Here is a 17,535-nt window from a genome sequence, read left to right as displayed (position 1 = left end):
ATCTGCACACAATTATTCATGGCAGAATAGCCGGGACAATCCAAATGTCCATTTATTAGTTGTGTATAATGTATCCATAGAATAGAGTACTTAGAGCTTTTTTAAAAAAAGTGAGGGCTTTGTCTGTGAACTGATTAAGAGTGATACCCAGGGTAAACTATGAATTTGCTGGACATAAGAGTTACAGGGCAGTGAATGGCAGGGTGCGTATAAAAGCCTGACTGCATGTTCTCTCTGAGACGCTTTTGTGCAGTGTAAAGATACAGGTAGATTGAAAGACAAGGAGAAGACAGCATCCCGTGAAGAGCAAAGTGGCTCATTTCAGTATCAAGTAGAGTAGACTTCAGAGCAAAGAAAATTACCTGAGACAGACAGGAGTGTGACATAATGATCAAATAGCCAAAGCAGCAAGAAGACATAGCAGTCCTGAATATGCACCACACAACAAAAACTTTAGAAATACATGAAGCCGGCGCCACAGCTCAATAGGTTAATCCTCTACCTTGTGGCGCCGGCACACCAGGTTCTAGTCCCGGTTGGGGCACCGGATTCTGTCCCGGTTGCCCCTCTTGCAGGCCAGCTCTCTGCTGTGGCCCGGGAATGCAGTGGAGGATGGCCCAAGTGCTTGGGCCCTGCACCCCATGGGAGACCAGGAGAAGCACCTGGCTCCTGCCTTCGGATCAGCACGGTGTGCTGGCCGCGGCGGCCATTGGAGGGTGAACCAATGGCACAAGGAAGACCTTTGTCTCTGTCTCTCTCACTGTCCACTCTGCCTGTCAAAAAAAAAAGAAATACATGAAGAAAAGTGATAGAACAGAAAGGATAAACAAATCTACAGTTTTGTTTGAAAACTTCAACACTTCTCTCTAAGCAGTTGATAGAAATAACAGGAAACCTGCAAGGAAACAGAACTAAAAATCACCGTCAAATATTAGAGTCTAATAGTTATTAAAAGAACACTTTACCCCAAAGTAACAGAATTTGCATTCTTTACAAGCACCCAAAAACTCATACCAAGTAGATCATGTAAACCTCAAAAAAATTAAAAGTTTTGAAATTATACAGAGTACATTTCTGCATTCTCTGATCAGAATGGATTCAAACATGGAAAAATAATCAGGAAAAACCCCACAAACATTTGGAAATTAAGCACCACATTTCCATATAATCCATAAATGAAAAGGAAGTTTCAAAAGAAAGCTCAGTGAACTCTGAGAAGTGAATGAAAGTGAAAGTATAGCACAATTCTGAGAATATAAGTAAAACAGTGATAATCCACAGCACTAAAAATTCCAACCTTCCACCGCTAGACACAAGAGAATTAATAGCAAAATAAACGCAAAGCAAACATAAGAAAGGAATTAATATAGACAAGTGCAAGAATCACTGAAGCTAAAAACAAAAAAGAATAAATGAAACAAAATCTTTGGAAAGATCAGTGAAGTGGATAACCCTGCAAGGCCAAGATTTTAAGAAGTAGAAACAAGTTACTAGTATCAGGAATGAGAAAGGGTTATCCGTACAGATCTTGCAGCCACTGAATGTGGGTCTTAAGGGGTTGCTTTGAGGAACTCAATATAGGTACAGTCAATAACATAGCTGAAATGGAACAATTCCTTGAAAACAACAAGATACCAAAATATACCCAGTGTGAGCTAGATCATCTTAATTACTTGGAATTAGGAAGAATTTAATCCATAACTTTAAAGTGATATGTATTTGAAAGGCAGAGCTTCAGAGAGAGGGAGAAACAAGGATCTTTGTTTCACCGGTTATTTCCCCAAATGGCCACCAGAGCCAGGGATGGGACAGGTAGAACTTAGGATCCAGGAATCCCATCCTGTCTCACATGGGTAGCAGGGGCCAGGCATTTGTGCCATCCTCGACACTGCCTTTCCAGGTGTACTAATAGGGAGCTGGATTGGATACAGAGCAGCTGGGACTCAAACTCCACTCCAGTGTGGTGCCATAACACTGGCCCCAGTAATTTTAAATCTTAAAAAAGAAGATATCCCAGGCCAGCACTGTGGTGCAGCAAGTTAAGCTGCTGTCTGCAGCACCAGAGTCCCAGCTGCTCTTCTTCCAATTCAGCTCCCTGCTAATGCTTCTGGGAAAGCCATAGAGGATGGCCAGAGTGCTTGGGCCCTGGCATCCACATGGGAGACCAAGAAGAAGCTCTTTGTTCTTGGCTTTGGCCTGGCCCAACACCAGCCAGTGTTGGCCATTTGAAACCAGCAGATGGGAGATCTCTATCTCCCCCTCTGTCTCTGTAACTCTGCCTTTCAAGTAAGTAAATAAATCAATCTTTAAAGGAAAAAAAAAAAAGACATCCAAAGGGTCTTACAGTCTTATTGGAGCATTCTACCAGTTTTTTACAAAAGAATCAGATTTACAGTCTTTTCCAGAAAGTAGAAAACAAGGAGATAATCACCAAATTATTTTTGAGGCTGATGTTAACCAAGATACCAAAACCAGGAAAGGTGAACACCAAAAATAAATAAATAAATAAATAAATAATAAGAAAGAAAGAAATACAGAACTATAGACTGATGTCTCATGAGCTTAGAAGCAAAAACCCTCAATAAATACTAGCATATTGAGTCCAACAACATTTCAAAGAAATATTGTATACTATTACCAAGAGGGATTTAGTCCAAGCATGCAAAGATGGCTCGATATTTGAAAATCAGTGTAATCTGTCATACCAGCAAGAAAAAGAAAAAGTCATGACATGAATTAGTAGATAAAAATTGACAAAAATCAACATTCGTTCATGGAAATTAAGCTCATAAAATTAGGAATAAAAAGAAGTCTTTCACATGATTAAAAGTATCTGCAAGAAAGCTTTAGCACATATCACACATAGATAACATGTATGCTTTCTTTTTATGAGGGGAGTAAATCAAGGATTTATGCTGATACTGCTGTTACTTAACAGAGTACTGGAAGTCCAAGCCAGCATAAGGAATGAAATGAAGAGAAAGGTATACAGACTGAGAAGGAATCAAGAGAGTGTGGTATTGGGTGGAGGGGAAATAGAGGAGAGAAGTCAGAATAAGCCAACACTAGTGTGCCCAACTGATTTTATGTGGTACAAACCCAATTCACAGGAGGAAACCTAGCATTTCTAACAGATAATGCTGGAGCAACTGGACATCTATAATGAAAATATTTTTGATCCAAACTGAAGCATTATACAAAATTAAAACCGGATTGTTGTAGAGAATGGGACAGAACAGAGAAGAGACGAGGTATGAACTAACAGCCAAAACGAATTTACTCAGGAAGAATAAATTCGCAGAGGTAGCTGTCTGCTGGCATGCACACAGTTCGAGACCAGACATGTGGCTGGAGGCAAGAATTTAGTTGTGGGCTGGGTTTATGTAGCATAAGCCAGGGAAGAGCCCTGAGAGTGGGTGGAGCTGAGCTAGCTTTTCAAACTTGGTGGGCCTTCCTCTCTGCAGGCCCTTGGTAGGGAAAGAATGCAGAGGGGTTCAGAGAGGAACACAGGGCGTGGGGCCAAGAATGTAAGATTAGGTGGCAGACCAAATAAAATACAGCTCCACACAGTGATCTGCCATCAAGGAGACCCAGCAAATCCAGTTCACCCCCAAATGGCCCTGAATTTCAATGTGGAAAGCCAGGGCTCTGGACAGACAACAGTCATGACTGAAGCCAGCCTCTAAAGAGACCTGTCAGCTCTGCCAAGAGATGGGCAATGGGAAATGGAACTGCCCCAAGGGTCAAAGAACTCCCAGGTCAGAGCTGCAGACCCTGTTGGCCCTCCCTAAGCTGAAAAACCCTTCACTCTGCCCAGCTTTCAAAGTAACCACTGCTATTGATGGGACGACCTAGGGTCAGTAACACCGCAGGCAAGGCTGTCAATTTGCTCTTAGAGATGCCACCTATTCTGTACTAACCTCCCATTCACAGCAGCTCTCCTCCCAGGCCAGCAAAGGAAGGTAACGGGAGTCAACAGGTTGTCTTCCCTAAGGAGGTTCACACATCCCTTATGATGTCTCCTCCAGTGCCCCATGTGAGGAGACAGATTGCTCTGGGCCTCAAACACACTTGCCTAGACCTTAAGGCCCATCTGCTCGCCCTGACAGTTTCTGTTTGCCTCTCAGTGGGGAAAAGTTCCTCATGGTTTGGATCGTGACTTTCCTAGGTCCTCTAATAAGGAACTGTCCTTTGTTTAGGACAAATTACTTAATTAAAAAATTGCTTCATCTGTTAGATCTGTTTCCTCCAGACTTGATGCAGTGAGAGTCTAGATGGCTGTGCACATGAAACCTCAAATGGAAACAATTTGTTTGAGCTGCCACTGCGGCCCCCTCAAGAGACCACCTTCTGCTGGAACCCAGTCTTGACCATGGGTCCCTACTTTGCCCCTGCTCAGCTTGAAGAAGCCAGAGCAGTCATCAGCCTAACCCCTGACAGCAGCCAGGATCTCCTTAAGCAGAGGGAGGGGATGAGGCAACCCAGGACTAGAAGCAGGCCAGGCCAACCCCATCCCACAGCTCCTTCCCGGCACATAACATGCTAAACAAGACAGGAGCGCACTAACTCTGGCCACCAGGCATCCACCTATCTTCCCACAGACTGGACAGGGACTCATGATTGCACCTTCCTGTTTCCCCCTTTGTCCTCACCTTGGCCACCTTTTCCACCACGGGCGACGTCTCTGTTCCTTCCTTTCATCCTCATGATCCTAGTGCTTCTACTCCTTCCATGTATAATTAGCATATTTCAAAATCTCTTGAAGGAGTGATCACTGGATGCCAAGCCATCGCACGTGGAAACATCACAAGACCGCTCCTCTTCAATCAGTCTGATTCAGAATATGGATACCCCACTCCACACCAGTGCTCTGTATCCACAGGAAGTCGCCAGAAAGGAACTGGTGCCCCATCTCCCTATCTATACTCAGAGTCAGGATTGAGGGGATAGGACATAGCCCCTGCATTCTTAGGCAGGCTTGGCCCCACACCCTGTGTTCCTCTCTGACCCCCTCTGCATTCTTTCCCTACCAAGGGCCTGCAGAGAGGAAGGCCCACCAAGTTTGAAAAGCTAGCTCAGCTCCACCCACTCTCAGGGCCCTTCCCTGGCTTATGCTACATAAACCCAGCCCACAACTAAATTCTTGCCTCCTGCCACATGTCTGGTCTCGAACTGTGTGCATGCCGGCAGTCAACTACCTCTGCGAATTTATTCTTCCTGAGTAAATTCGTTTTGGCTGTTAGTTCATACCCTGTCTCCCCTCTATTCTGTTCCTGTTTCCTTATAGTTGTAAATTTAAGCCTGAAACTATAAAGTTTTTTACAAGGGAGATCTTGAGGGACCTATCGTTAGGCAAAGAAGTGACACATAAAAAGTGTAATAAATTTGACTTCATCACAGTTTAAAACTTCTGTTATATGAAAGACCCTTTTAGAGGAAAAAAAGACAATTCACAAACTATGCAAAAATAAAAGTGATCTTCTAGAAAGTTCGTGAAAAACTAATATGATGAAAAAATTGTGTATAGACTTCAAGGTTTTTTGTTTGTGCTAAAATGAACTCCTACTGATTTGTTACAACATGACTGAAGAGGATCTATCTGAACATCCAAGACAAGACATCTGTTGGAAAAGAGCCCCTATCAGAACAACATGAATTCTGCTAAAATTGAAGCAAAACCAAATATCAGATTGATACTGAGGCTTTTGTGGTAGAATAGGGAAATCATTGATTCTTAACAAGGATCATGGCCCCAAACACATCTGTTTACACATGGATAATCCAATTTAAAGACAAGGGAACATCAAAAGTGAAGCCTACAATGGGAGGCCATTCACATCAATTTGCAAGGGAAAAATTCATCTTTTTGGTACCATAATTGTAGAGGATCGATGGTTAACACCATTGACATCTCTACTGATTCAGTGTATATAACTGAGAAATTAAAATGGAGTGAGCTTTCTGCGCTGTGGATGCCAAAATTGTTCCCAAACCAACGCAGACAAGAAGAGAGCTTTGAATGGCTAATAGGTGACTAATGGTTCTCGGTGGGGTCAAGATCCTGAAGCATGTCTTCCAAGAATTTTATTATAGGAGATGAAACATGACTTACCAGTAGGAGGCTGAAGACCAAGTACAAAGCATTGTCTAGCAAGAGGTAAAAGTGGTCCAGTCAAAGCAAAGGCAGGCTCACCAAAAGCAAAGGTCATGGTGAACATTTTGTGGGGGATGCTCAAGACATTTTACTTGTTGATGTTCTAGAAGACCAAAGAACAATAATATGTTATTAAGAGAATATTTTCAGAAAGTTAGCCAAAGCTTTAGCAGAAAAACACCAGGAAATCTTCCCCAGAGTCTCTCTCCATCACAGTAATGCTCTTGTTCATTCCTCTCACCCAACCAAGGTAACTTTGTGAGTGTTCACCTTACAGTCCTGATACGGCTGCTGCTTGCTGATTTTTGTTTCCTAATCTTAAAAAAATCTTTAAAGGGTGCCTATTTTTCTTCAGTTACGACTTTTAGAAGGCTGTGTTTACATGATGAAAGTTCTAGGGCTGTCAGTTCTTTAGCAATGGACTTAAATGCCTGGAGTCATCATTTACAAAACATCTTGAATATGGTGAAGCATATATTGAGAAATTAAACTATGTTTATTTTCTTCTTTTAATTTCATTTTTATGTGAATTTTTTTAAAAAGTACATTTATTTGAAAGAGTTACAGAGAGACAGGCAGAGAGAGAGAGAGATCTTCCATCTGCTGGTTCACTCCCCGAATGGTCACAACAGCCAGAGCTGGGCTGATCTGAAGCCAGGAGCTAGGAACTTCTGAAGCCAGGAACTTTGTCCGGGTCTTGCATGTGGGTGCTGGTGCCCAAGGACTTTTGGACCATGTTCTACTGCTTTCCCAGGCCATAACAGAGTGCTAGATTGGAAGTGGAGCAGTGGGAACTCAAAGCGGCACCCGCATGGGATGTAGCACTGCAGGCAGCAGCTTTACACGCTGTGCCACAGTGCAGGTCCCTCCATGAAATTTTTGAAATCCTCTCATAGTTTTAAGCTACATAACCCCCAAATTTCTTATATTTAGAGCATATAAAAATTCTCAAAACATTAACAGTTCTACTAGAAAATGGTGAAAAGACATGAACACATTTCACCAAATAGGATGTGTAGATGGCATATAAGCACATGAAAAGATGTTCACCATAATTAGCATAAGAGAAATGCTCATTAAAACCATAGTGGGATTTCACTACACGTGTATCAGAATGACTGAAATAAAAATTGATGTCAACACCAAATGCTGAAGAGGATGTGGTGAATTGTATCCTATGTTGATGAGAATGTGAAATGGTACAGCCACTCTGGAAAGCAGTTTCATAGTTTCTTATAATAAAAGTAAACATGCAAATACCAAATAGTGGGGCCAGTGTTGTAGCACAGTGGGTTAAGCCATGGCCTGCATTGCTGGCATCCCATATGGGCACTGATCTGTGTCCAGTTGCTCCCCTTCCATCCAGCTCCTGGCTAATGCACCTGGGAAACAGTGAAAGGTGCCCCAAGAGCTTGGGTCCTGCACCCACATGGGAAACCCAGATGAAGCTCCTGGCTTTGGCCTGGCCCAGCCCCAGCCATTGTGGCCATTTAGGGAGTGAACCAACAGACGGGAGATCTCTGTCTTCTGTAGCTCTAACTTTCGAGTATTTAAAAAAAAAAAAACTTAAAAAATAGAGCTTTGAACTTCTGGGCATTTGTTCTAGAGAAGTTAAAACTGCTAATGTAAGAATTTATACAACAGTGTTTATAGAAGGCTTAACTGCAGTAAACAAAAACTGGATAAAACTCCAGATACCCTTCAACAACGATGGCTTAAACTGGTGCATCCATACCGTGGAATGCTGCTTACCCCAAAAAAAGGAGAGAAGGAGAGACTGCTGAAACATGGAACAACAGCTTGGATTGATTTTGGGAAATTATGCTGAGTTTAAAAAAAAATCTCAAACTAAGACATGGAGAATTGATTGATGGTTGCTGGAGACAAGGACAAGGAGTATAGAAAACTGATTGATGGTTGCTGGAGCCAAGCACAGGGAGTTTAGGATGGGTGTAAAAGGTTAGCATGGGGGTTGGTGCTGTGGCATAGCGGGTAAGGCTGCCACCTGCAGTGCCAGCATAGGTGCTGGTTTGAATACTGGCAGCCCCACTTCCGATCCAGCTCTCTGCCTGGGAAGGCAATGGAGGAAGGCCCAAGTTCTTGGGCCCCTGCACCCATGTGGGAGACTCAGAAGAAGCTCCAAGGCTCCTGGCTTCAAAATGGCCCAGCTTCAGCCTTTGTGACCATTTGGGGAAAGAACCAGCAGATGGAAGAACTTTCTCTCTGTCTCTGTCTCTCTCTACCTCTCTGCCTCTCTACCTCTCTCTACCTCTACCTTTACCTCTACTTCTCTGTAACTCTGCCTTTCAAGTAAATCTTTAAAAATAAATAAATAATTTAAGGGCCATTTGTTTTAATTGTCTGATCTTGTCATTTTCCCCTTTTCTTATTAGGCATTTTTAAATTTAACTTTTACATTTAGGATTTATTTTAAAGGCAGAGTGAGAGTGAGTGAGAGAGAGAGAAGTATCTTCTGTCTGCAGGTCCACTTCCTAAAAGGCCACAAAGGCTAGTGCTGGGCCAGGCTGAAATTAGCAGGCAGAAAGTCCATCCTGGTCTCCCACATGGGTGGCAGGAGCCCAGGTACGTGAACCATCTTCCACTGCCTTCTCAGGTGCGTTAACAGGAAGCTGGATTAGAAGTGGAGTAACCAGGACTGAAATCAGCACTCTGGCATTGAGATGCTGGCATCCCAGGTAGCTGTTTAACCCAGTGCAGCTCAATGCCAGCTCTTCCTTTGGGTTTTGGTTCTTTGTTTTTTCAGCTCTTAGAGTTCTTAATAAAAGTATTAGACACCTGTGGTAGTATGTATTGCAATTTTTTTTTTATCTTTTGAGTTTCTGGGGTTTTTTTTGTGTGTGTGTGCCACACAAAAACTTATTTTTATGCAGTATAGTGTATCAATTTTTATTGCCTGAGTTTTGAGTCATGTTTATTTTTTATTGCCTCTGGATTTATGATTTCCATACTCCAACATTTTATAGGAACATACTTCATGTTTTCTACTACTTGTATGATTTCATTTTTACAGTTAGAGTTCCTATCTAATCGGAGTTTATGTATATTTTTATGTATGTATTTAATTAGCTTTTCCAGTTTGCTTTTATCAGACTTTTATTACGTTGGGTCATTCTGTTCAAGAATAGGAAATGTTTTTATGTTCGTCCAAGTTTATCATTTGTGTCTCTCATCATTTTATAATTTTCTTCATATAAGTATTTAATATTAGGGGATTATTGCGAATGAGGTTTTCTGTACCAGATGTACTCAGCTGATTTTTGTTTTGTAAATTTTATAATCCACTCTGAAGTCTTTGTTCCTTGAGTTAATTTTATTCTAGAATTTGTGGTTTTCCAGATATACAGTTTTATCACTTGCAAAAACAAATGATTTTATGTTTTCTTTACCTTTGTGCCATTGATTTATCTGGTTTAATTACGTTGCATCCTACCTGTAGTGCATAATTGTATAATAGTGGATATAATGGCATTATTAAATTGTTCCTGTTCTTAGTAGAAATGGCTCTAGAATTTTCCCACTAAATATGATACTGGACTTAGGACTGAGGTATATGTATTTAAGAACATGTCCCTTGATTCATATGCTTTTAATTATTTTTATTATCAGTTTTTAGGCTTTATCAAAGACCTTTTAAATGCCTATGGAGATTTTTTGCCTTAAATCTATTAATATAGTATATGATACTGATAGATTTTCTGATACTGAACTTAGTTTACATTCCTAAAATAAATACTTCCTAATCATGGTGTATTATTTTCTTAATATGGTCTTGGATTCTATTCATTAGTTTTTTATTTCTTTTTCCCCCATCACTATTCATGAAGAACTTTTTTTTCATTTCCTTTCTCCTCTTAATGCTTCTTACTTCTCTTGGATAATTTGTAAAGCGTTGCAACTAATTGCCAAAATGGATGCATTGTGAGGTATTACACGATCCCCCTTGTCTGATGGCACCCTCTCCTTTCCCCTTTTTCTTCTTTTTCTCTTTTCACTTGCCAAAGGGTGTTTCTCATGTTTGTCTCCTTTCTTTCCCCAAAGCTGTGCATTTCAAAGATGGCCTTCGGAACCACTCAGATGCTATTTTTTTAGTACTTTCAAACTTAGTGTGAACGTAGCTTTTGTAATGATATTTTAAAATTAATATTAGATCCTCCTGGCAGTTTCCCTCATTCGTTCTCCTGCACAGGTTGTGTTTGCTTGCTCAGTGTTTGTTTCCATCTGTCTTTGCTTGCCACAAACACTTGGGAGGCAGTGAGGGTAAGCTAGGCACAGTTGGAGGTCAAGTCTGGGATTTAGTTTTTTTCTTTCTCTTTTTATTAAATTTTAGTGTTCTCTGTCTTCCAGTCAGGCTAAAGGTATGGTTTCATGAGGAATTTGCTTTTTCCTTCTTAATGTTGCCTATGGTTTGAAGAGGAACTAGTTTAAGGTGGAATGTATTTATAGAGTTGCTATTTTCTTCAGCTTTTAAGAATTTATATAGCATATTATATACATTCATTTTTCTCAAATGTCTTAAACTACCAATAATCAGAAACAATAATGACTTTTGAGCACTGAATATAAATATAATTAACCCATTTTTGTTGTTAAAGGTTACAAATGAGGCAATTTAAAAAGAACTGGAACTGTGATTTAGATTCAGCTTTGAATGAAATAGAGGTATGTTTTTTTTTTTTTTTTTTTGGAGTTGCTGGGATCTCTGCAAATCAATACCAAAAATATGAATAATAATAACAACTTTAGTAAAAGTTTTAGAAATGTGGGAATTAGTGAAAATGTTCAAGAAAAATAAGTTTGATTTTTGTTTTTACCAGTAAATATTTTGAAATGCAAACATTTGATTTCTAAAGGACTGTTTAAAAGATAATCCTAAAAATATTTATTCAGTTTTATTCTTAATTTATGATGTGGTGATAATAATCCAAAGCTTAGTCATTAATTTTACTGGGAAACTGACCCAGTGTTGTGGTCAGCTGCAGGATGTAAAGTGATGGCACAAAGCCAGGATTGTACCATGTTGTAGTCCATACATTTAGAATATAAAAAATAGAGGACTACTCAGGAGATTTTACTTTTGAATTTAATATCGTTTTTGTATTCATCTCTAAGGGTATTTCAGAAAGTTCTTAAAAGTGGAATTAAAAGATTATTTTGATATGGAAAAGTTTTGAAATCCATGCATATCAGGGGTCTCCAGAAATTCATGGGAAATGCATATTATGGAAAAATTGCATGAATTGCAGAATGTTTTACACCAAAAATATTTCCATTTTCCATGAACTTTTTGAAGTACCTGCCTATTAATGGTTGGTCCAGTCTTTAATTAATACCTTTTTATCCTTGAAGCATTTTATTTGCTTGGGTGGAAAATTGTTTCTGTAAAATAGAAAATAGTAGGAAGATAGGATGTTTACTGAAATTTGTTTTGTAGCCTCTTTTGTGTAAATTTGATGTCCAAAATGATGTTCAGGCCCCAAACCATGAATGATCAAATAATAATACCGCGATGTATTGCATTGTGTAAACAGCTCAAACTGTGCTGCTCATCTGTTTTTCATAAAAATCCAACTGCACTGTGAAGTTCGGTTTGAGGTTGATGTCATCAGCAACTTCATGAATTAGATCATTAAAACAAATTCATCAGTGTCTGGAATTTATAAGTGGTTTGCTACACTCAGCAAAGTAAAGTTAAAATAGTATGTTATTGATATGACATTGAAGAGATTATGTGTTACTAATGTCTGTGTATCTAATGCCTCTGTGTACCTGACCCATGGTACGTGTTTGTGTAAATGACATACTTTTCTTTTTCTTTTCTTTTTTTTTTTTTTTGCTTTCTGCTTTCAATAATTTTGATAGTATTGTAAAGAGAAAGGTGACTGGACCAAATTGGGAAATTTATACATTAGTGTAAAACTGGGCTGTGAAAAATTTGAAGATTTCCAGATGTTTTGTACTTGCGTTGCTGAAACACTAACAAAAGGCTATAAAGAAGAAAGACCAAGTGTTCCTTTTTGTGAATTTGCTGAAACAGGTAAACTGTCACTATTTTGGTCTGAGTTACTGTGTGGTAGGACAGTGCAATGTTAACCAGAATATAAAGCTCTTACTGTTTTCCATGTTGGGGATGAGTTAATGTTGCAGATTTCAGGAACTCCTTCTCATGGAGTTCTTCCATATGTTTCTTGTTAAGATAAATTATGTTACAACATCAAGAACTGATGTTAGTATCAACTATTTTGTATTCTTAATGAATTATTCCATATATTTATTATTAAGTTAGATTATGATATGGAGCCAGGAACTGATGTTTTAAAATTAAATGTTTCAGATTCTTATTTCTATTTGTATTTAGATTGATAAAAACTACTGCTGGCAAATTATACTAGAGGAACTAAATTTTTTATATCATCAAAGTTAGTACAGAACATGTAGTTTTGAGATTTTTTTTTTGCATGTGATAGTTTATTTTTTTTTTATTAAACTTTTATTTAATGAATATAAATTTCCAAAGTATAGCTTATGGGTTACAATGGCTTCCCCCCTCCCATAACTTCCCTCCCGCCCGCAACCCTCCCCTTTCCCGCTCCCTTTCCCCTTCCATTCATGTAAAGATTCATTTTCAATTCTCTTTGTATACAGAAGATCAGTTTAGTATATATTAGGTAAAGATTTCAACATTTTGCCCATATAGCAACATCAAGTGAAAAAACTACCATTGGATTACTAATTATAGCATTAAATAGCAATGTACAGCACATTAAAGACAGAGATCCTACATAAATTTTTTTTCAAATTAATTAATTTTCTATGCCATTTCCATTTTAACACCAGGTTGTTTTTTTTTTCATTTCCAATTCTCTTTATATACAGAAGATCACTTCAGTATATAATTAGCAAAGACCTCAACATGAGTTCTTTAGTACTATATTTTTGATCAAGAGTTGGCAAACTTTTTCTGTAAAAGGCCAGGTAGTAAATATTTCAGGTTTGGTACACACCACATACACTTTGTATCTCATTGTTTTCTTTTCTTTAGAAATACAAAAACCACATTAACTCACAGGCTATATGAAAACAAATCATGTTTAGATTTGGCTGGTGGGCTAGATTCAGTACCTGCTCGTTGTTGTAGTAGTTCCACATTAATCCTTCCCCATGTCTGTAAGTGATTATCTCATTTTCCTCCATGTGCCTCTTTGTATTTCAGTTAGCAAAGATCCACAAAATAGTGAAGTAGATAAAACTTTGCTGGGAAGAATCGGAATCAGTGCCATGTACTTCTATCACAGGATGTTGCAGTGGTCCAAGGTACTTCATTAAGCTTTTGTTTTGGCTTGGAATAAGGAGTGTTAGTCTTAAAATTATGGACAAAATATAGGATAACACCACAAATTAGTCATTTCCTAATAACTGTTACAGGTGACAGAATGGGACCCAGCCTAGTAAGTAAATTGTTAGGTGGTATGTTCAGCAAGTGTGGAAAGGAGGCGGCATGGAACTGGCTACTCTTTAGAATCTCAGTATGGAAAGCTACGCTACATGTCATATTTATTTGAATCGTTTCAATTCACAATCTGTTTAGGCAACTTCTAAGTATCAGTAGCATTGTAATTTTGGAACCATTTAAGACATATTTCTTGAGATGAACTCAGGATACTCACAATTAAGAAAACTACTGAACAACCACCCCTTAGAATGCTCTGGGACACCATACACCATCCATCCTGATGTCTGACTTTTTGAGACTGAATTCACCATGGAAGTGGTGTGGTGACTCAGAACCATGTTGTTATTATCATTCTTTAGATTTCTCTGAGGTGACAAGTGGAGTTAAAAGCTCAAAAAGGGGGGCCGGCAACGTGATGCTCTAGGTTAATCCTCTGCCTGCAGCGCCGGCATCCCATATGGGCACCGGTTCTTGTCCCGGTTGCCCTTCTTGCCAGTCCAGCTCTCTGCTGTGGCCCGGGAGTGCAGTGGAGGATGGCCCAAGTGCTTGGGCCTCTACACCCACATGGGACACCAGGAGGAAGCACCTGGCTGCTGGTTTCAGATTGGTGCAGTGCCGGCCTTTGCGGCCATTTGGGGAGTGAAACAATGGAAGGTAGACCTTTCTCACTGTCTGTAATTCTGTCAAATAAATAAATAAAATCTTAAAAAAAAAACCTCAAAAAGGTTCAGGTACAGGGCAGGACAATTCAAAATGGGGAGAAGGTGCTGAGGATGGTGTTATATAGAGAGTGGAGGGCTTGAGAGTAGTCACTATTAAATTAGTTACTTGCTACAAAGAGGCTTTTTCCTAATTAAATGTGTTCAGTAACATTTCTGCTGAAGTATGGATACTTGTACACATAAAAAAATCAATGCATTAAGAAAAAATATTTATCCTAGAATGGTTGTATGGGAGCTGTCTAGGCTGCAGGGTCTCTAGGAAGTTTAGCACTTCCTGTGTGGCAGGCCTGGGATGATCAAGATGTACCTTGACCCTGCTCTCACAATGTAGCTGAACACTGGCCACAGTGTCCATGTAGAATACGTGAAATTACTAGTCCATTGAGCCAGAAAAGAAGTGCTCATCCAGCTTTAACCTTATTCCCCTACTGTCTTTATCTAAATGTGATAAATTGTCTTCATGTGTACTGTCTCTTTGCTCCTGGATCTCAACAGCAAGGGAGTAAAAACATATAACCAGTGCTTTCCACGTTAAGACATGAAATGCTCTTCAGAATGAGATCTTAGTGGAAGCAGTGTATCAAGCAGATGAAAACAGATGTGCTGAGAAAGGGGAGCGGTGGCGGTGGTGGGAGGGGTGGTTAATATTCCTGTTCCACTTCCATCATTCCAGCTATGCAGGAAAGGAGTGGCAGGAAGAATCAAGGAGCTTGTTGGCAGCCGTCTCTAGGGTGATGAATCAAATTAGTTAATTACCTTCTGCATGTTTATCAGTGACTTTGTGTAAAATATAAAGACTGCAAGCTCAACTCATGCTCCCTATTTTTATTGTAGGGAAGGAAGGTCTTAGATAAACTATATGAACTAAAAATACATTTTACAAGTTTAAAAGGACTTACAGGCCCTGAGAAGTTAGCACCAAGATGTCAAATTGTGAATGTTGCAGCAGAAATTTTTCTAAAAAGTGGAAGCCTAGATGGTGCCATTTGGGTATTGAGGGGTAAGTTCTGTTACATGCAAGCATAAAATAATTTTGTTAAACTGCTTATAAATTATATTCTGTAAAATTACCATAAGGTGATATTGAACTGTGGATGATAGATTAGTCTAAATACATGTGGATAGGAAAGGTTACTGTGCAAACTGAAAGAGGAAAGTTAACTTAGCTTTGAAGAGGAAATTTTGTGGGTCTTTATTGATAAAAATTATTTCTTGCTGTGGCCTAGGCATGGTATCAAAACCATCATCTGGCATGTCCTGATTAATCTTCATAGGAATACTGAATTCAGAACTGTCAGAATTTTCCCCCTCCTCCCTTTTGTAAGATTTATTTATTTATTAGAAAGAGAAAAGGAGAGACAGAGAGATCTTCCATCTGCTGGTTTATTCCCCAAATGGATGCAATGGCCAGAGTTAAGCCAGGCCAAAACCAGGAGCCAGGAGTTTTAACTGGTGGGTGGCAGGGGCCCAGATGCAGGGAGCTGGATCAGAAGTGGAGCATCCAGGATGCAAACCAGTGCCCACATGGGATGCCAGTGTGGCAGATGGCAGCTTTGCCCACTACACCACGTCTCTGGCTCCTGCAGTTCCCATTTTATACTTCAGAAGAGATTGTCAGAGATAGTAAGCAGCTTGCCCTGAATGACATAACAAGTAAAGAGAGAAGGCCAGATTTAAACCCAGACAGTCTAGCTGTACGGCCCAAGCTTCCACTGCTGTGTGAAACAGGGAAATTGTGATTGCAACCTGTATAAACTCTGTCCTCACATACACAGGAAAAGGAGGACTCCAAACCAAGATTAGTGTAAGAATCCGTTTAGGAGAAATTACAATAAAACTAAGCCAGCAGAAGCAACCAAGTTAGTGTGATATGAGATAGAGGAGAATGTAGAGTGCAGCAGTGTTTCAGCGTTGTTGCTAGTGGCAGCTCTGTCCACTTGGACGCTCAGGCACATTTTACTTGATAAAGCAAGATAGCAATGAAGACGCCTAAAGGTTCTCAGAGTTTAGGTGGGATGGTGGAGTATATATGAGTGAAACAAATAGCTAACTTTATATACTACTACCCTACACGTATATGAGTACCCAGCCCTATTCAGCTCTTCGAATATGTGTCTAAATAAATAATTCCTTATATTTGTTCAGTGATAAAGACTTACAGAATATAGATTGTGAATAGTCTGCATGATCAAAACCTTGTTGGAACATGTTTTCTTCAAGTTAACAAACAGCCCAGCATGGTTTGCAAAGTGGGAAGGGTAACCAAACTGCAAGAAGAGAAATTACAGAAATAAAATCTAGTGCTCACAGCTCTGTGCTAAAGAAGAGATTGTGGCAAAAATTGAGTGAAATCGTTTGTAAAAGTGGACTTGATCACCTTGGAACAGGAAACTTCTGGGGTGTTCCAGGAGCAAACCCTAATCTGGCTGTGGTACATTCCTTTCTGGGCCTTAGCTCTGTGAGTAGAATTTAAAAAGTCCTCCAGCCTTTGGAAGCCCATGGTAGCAGTGGGCTTCTTAGCTGTGTGCAAAGGTGTCGATGAAGAAGCACCCTTGCCAGCCTTGGATGTTAGCTGTATTTCTAATTTCTTGGCTGGTTTGAAAAGGTAATGGTGATATTCACAGCTTTACTTTGCATTTAATTGTTTATTAGAGAAATCTATTCTTCTGCTACTCCTGGCCCCATAAGTAATTATTTTGTCAGTTGCCTGTTCGTGTTCTTGGTCTGTTTTCTGATTTTAGTATTCATCTCTGTTTTTGATTTAATAATAATGTTTTCACTCTAAACCAGGCATTGTGCTAAGTGTATTACTTGTGTTATCTCATTTAATCGACTCCTCACTCTCCTGTTGTCACTCATAATTTTTACAAAGATCTTTTTTTACTTTTTTTTTACTTTTTTTACTTTTTTTACTTTTTTCTTTACTTTTAATGTTAATCCTACACTAAATAAAGAGTTCAACAAATAGTATGAAGGAAAAAAAACACTTTTCCTCAGCGTTAGAGACAAGGGCTGTAAATAATCATCTAATCTCAAAATAACCAATTTCACTCCAGTATATTATATTTTAGGTATTCTATTAGTTACCACAGATCGGGAAAACATGGTATCTGTCTTTTTGGAACTGGCTCTCTTCACTAAGTAGAATGGTTTCCAGTTGCATCCATTTTGTTGCAAAAGGATTTCTT

At 39.3% G+C, this 17,535-nt stretch overlaps 1 protein-coding gene across 1 annotated transcript in view; it reads left to right on the top strand.

The window, feature by feature from the left end:
• Positions 1-17,535, top strand: part of TOPAZ1 (testis and ovary specific TOPAZ 1) — a 76,322-nt gene that overhangs the window by 45,517 nt on the left and 13,270 nt on the right. The window contains 4 exon segments of the mRNA XM_062200101.1: positions 10,768-10,834; positions 12,035-12,209; positions 13,386-13,486; positions 15,182-15,347. Coding sequence (XP_062056085.1) covers positions 10,768-10,834; positions 12,035-12,209; positions 13,386-13,486; positions 15,182-15,347 — 509 coding nt within the window.

The sequence above is a fragment of the Lepus europaeus genome, chromosome 9, assembly GCF_033115175.1.
Source record: "Lepus europaeus isolate LE1 chromosome 9, mLepTim1.pri, whole genome shotgun sequence".
Classification (NCBI taxonomy): domain Eukaryota; kingdom Metazoa; phylum Chordata; class Mammalia; order Lagomorpha; family Leporidae; genus Lepus; species Lepus europaeus.
This window is presented reverse-complemented; position numbering and strand designations above follow the sequence as displayed.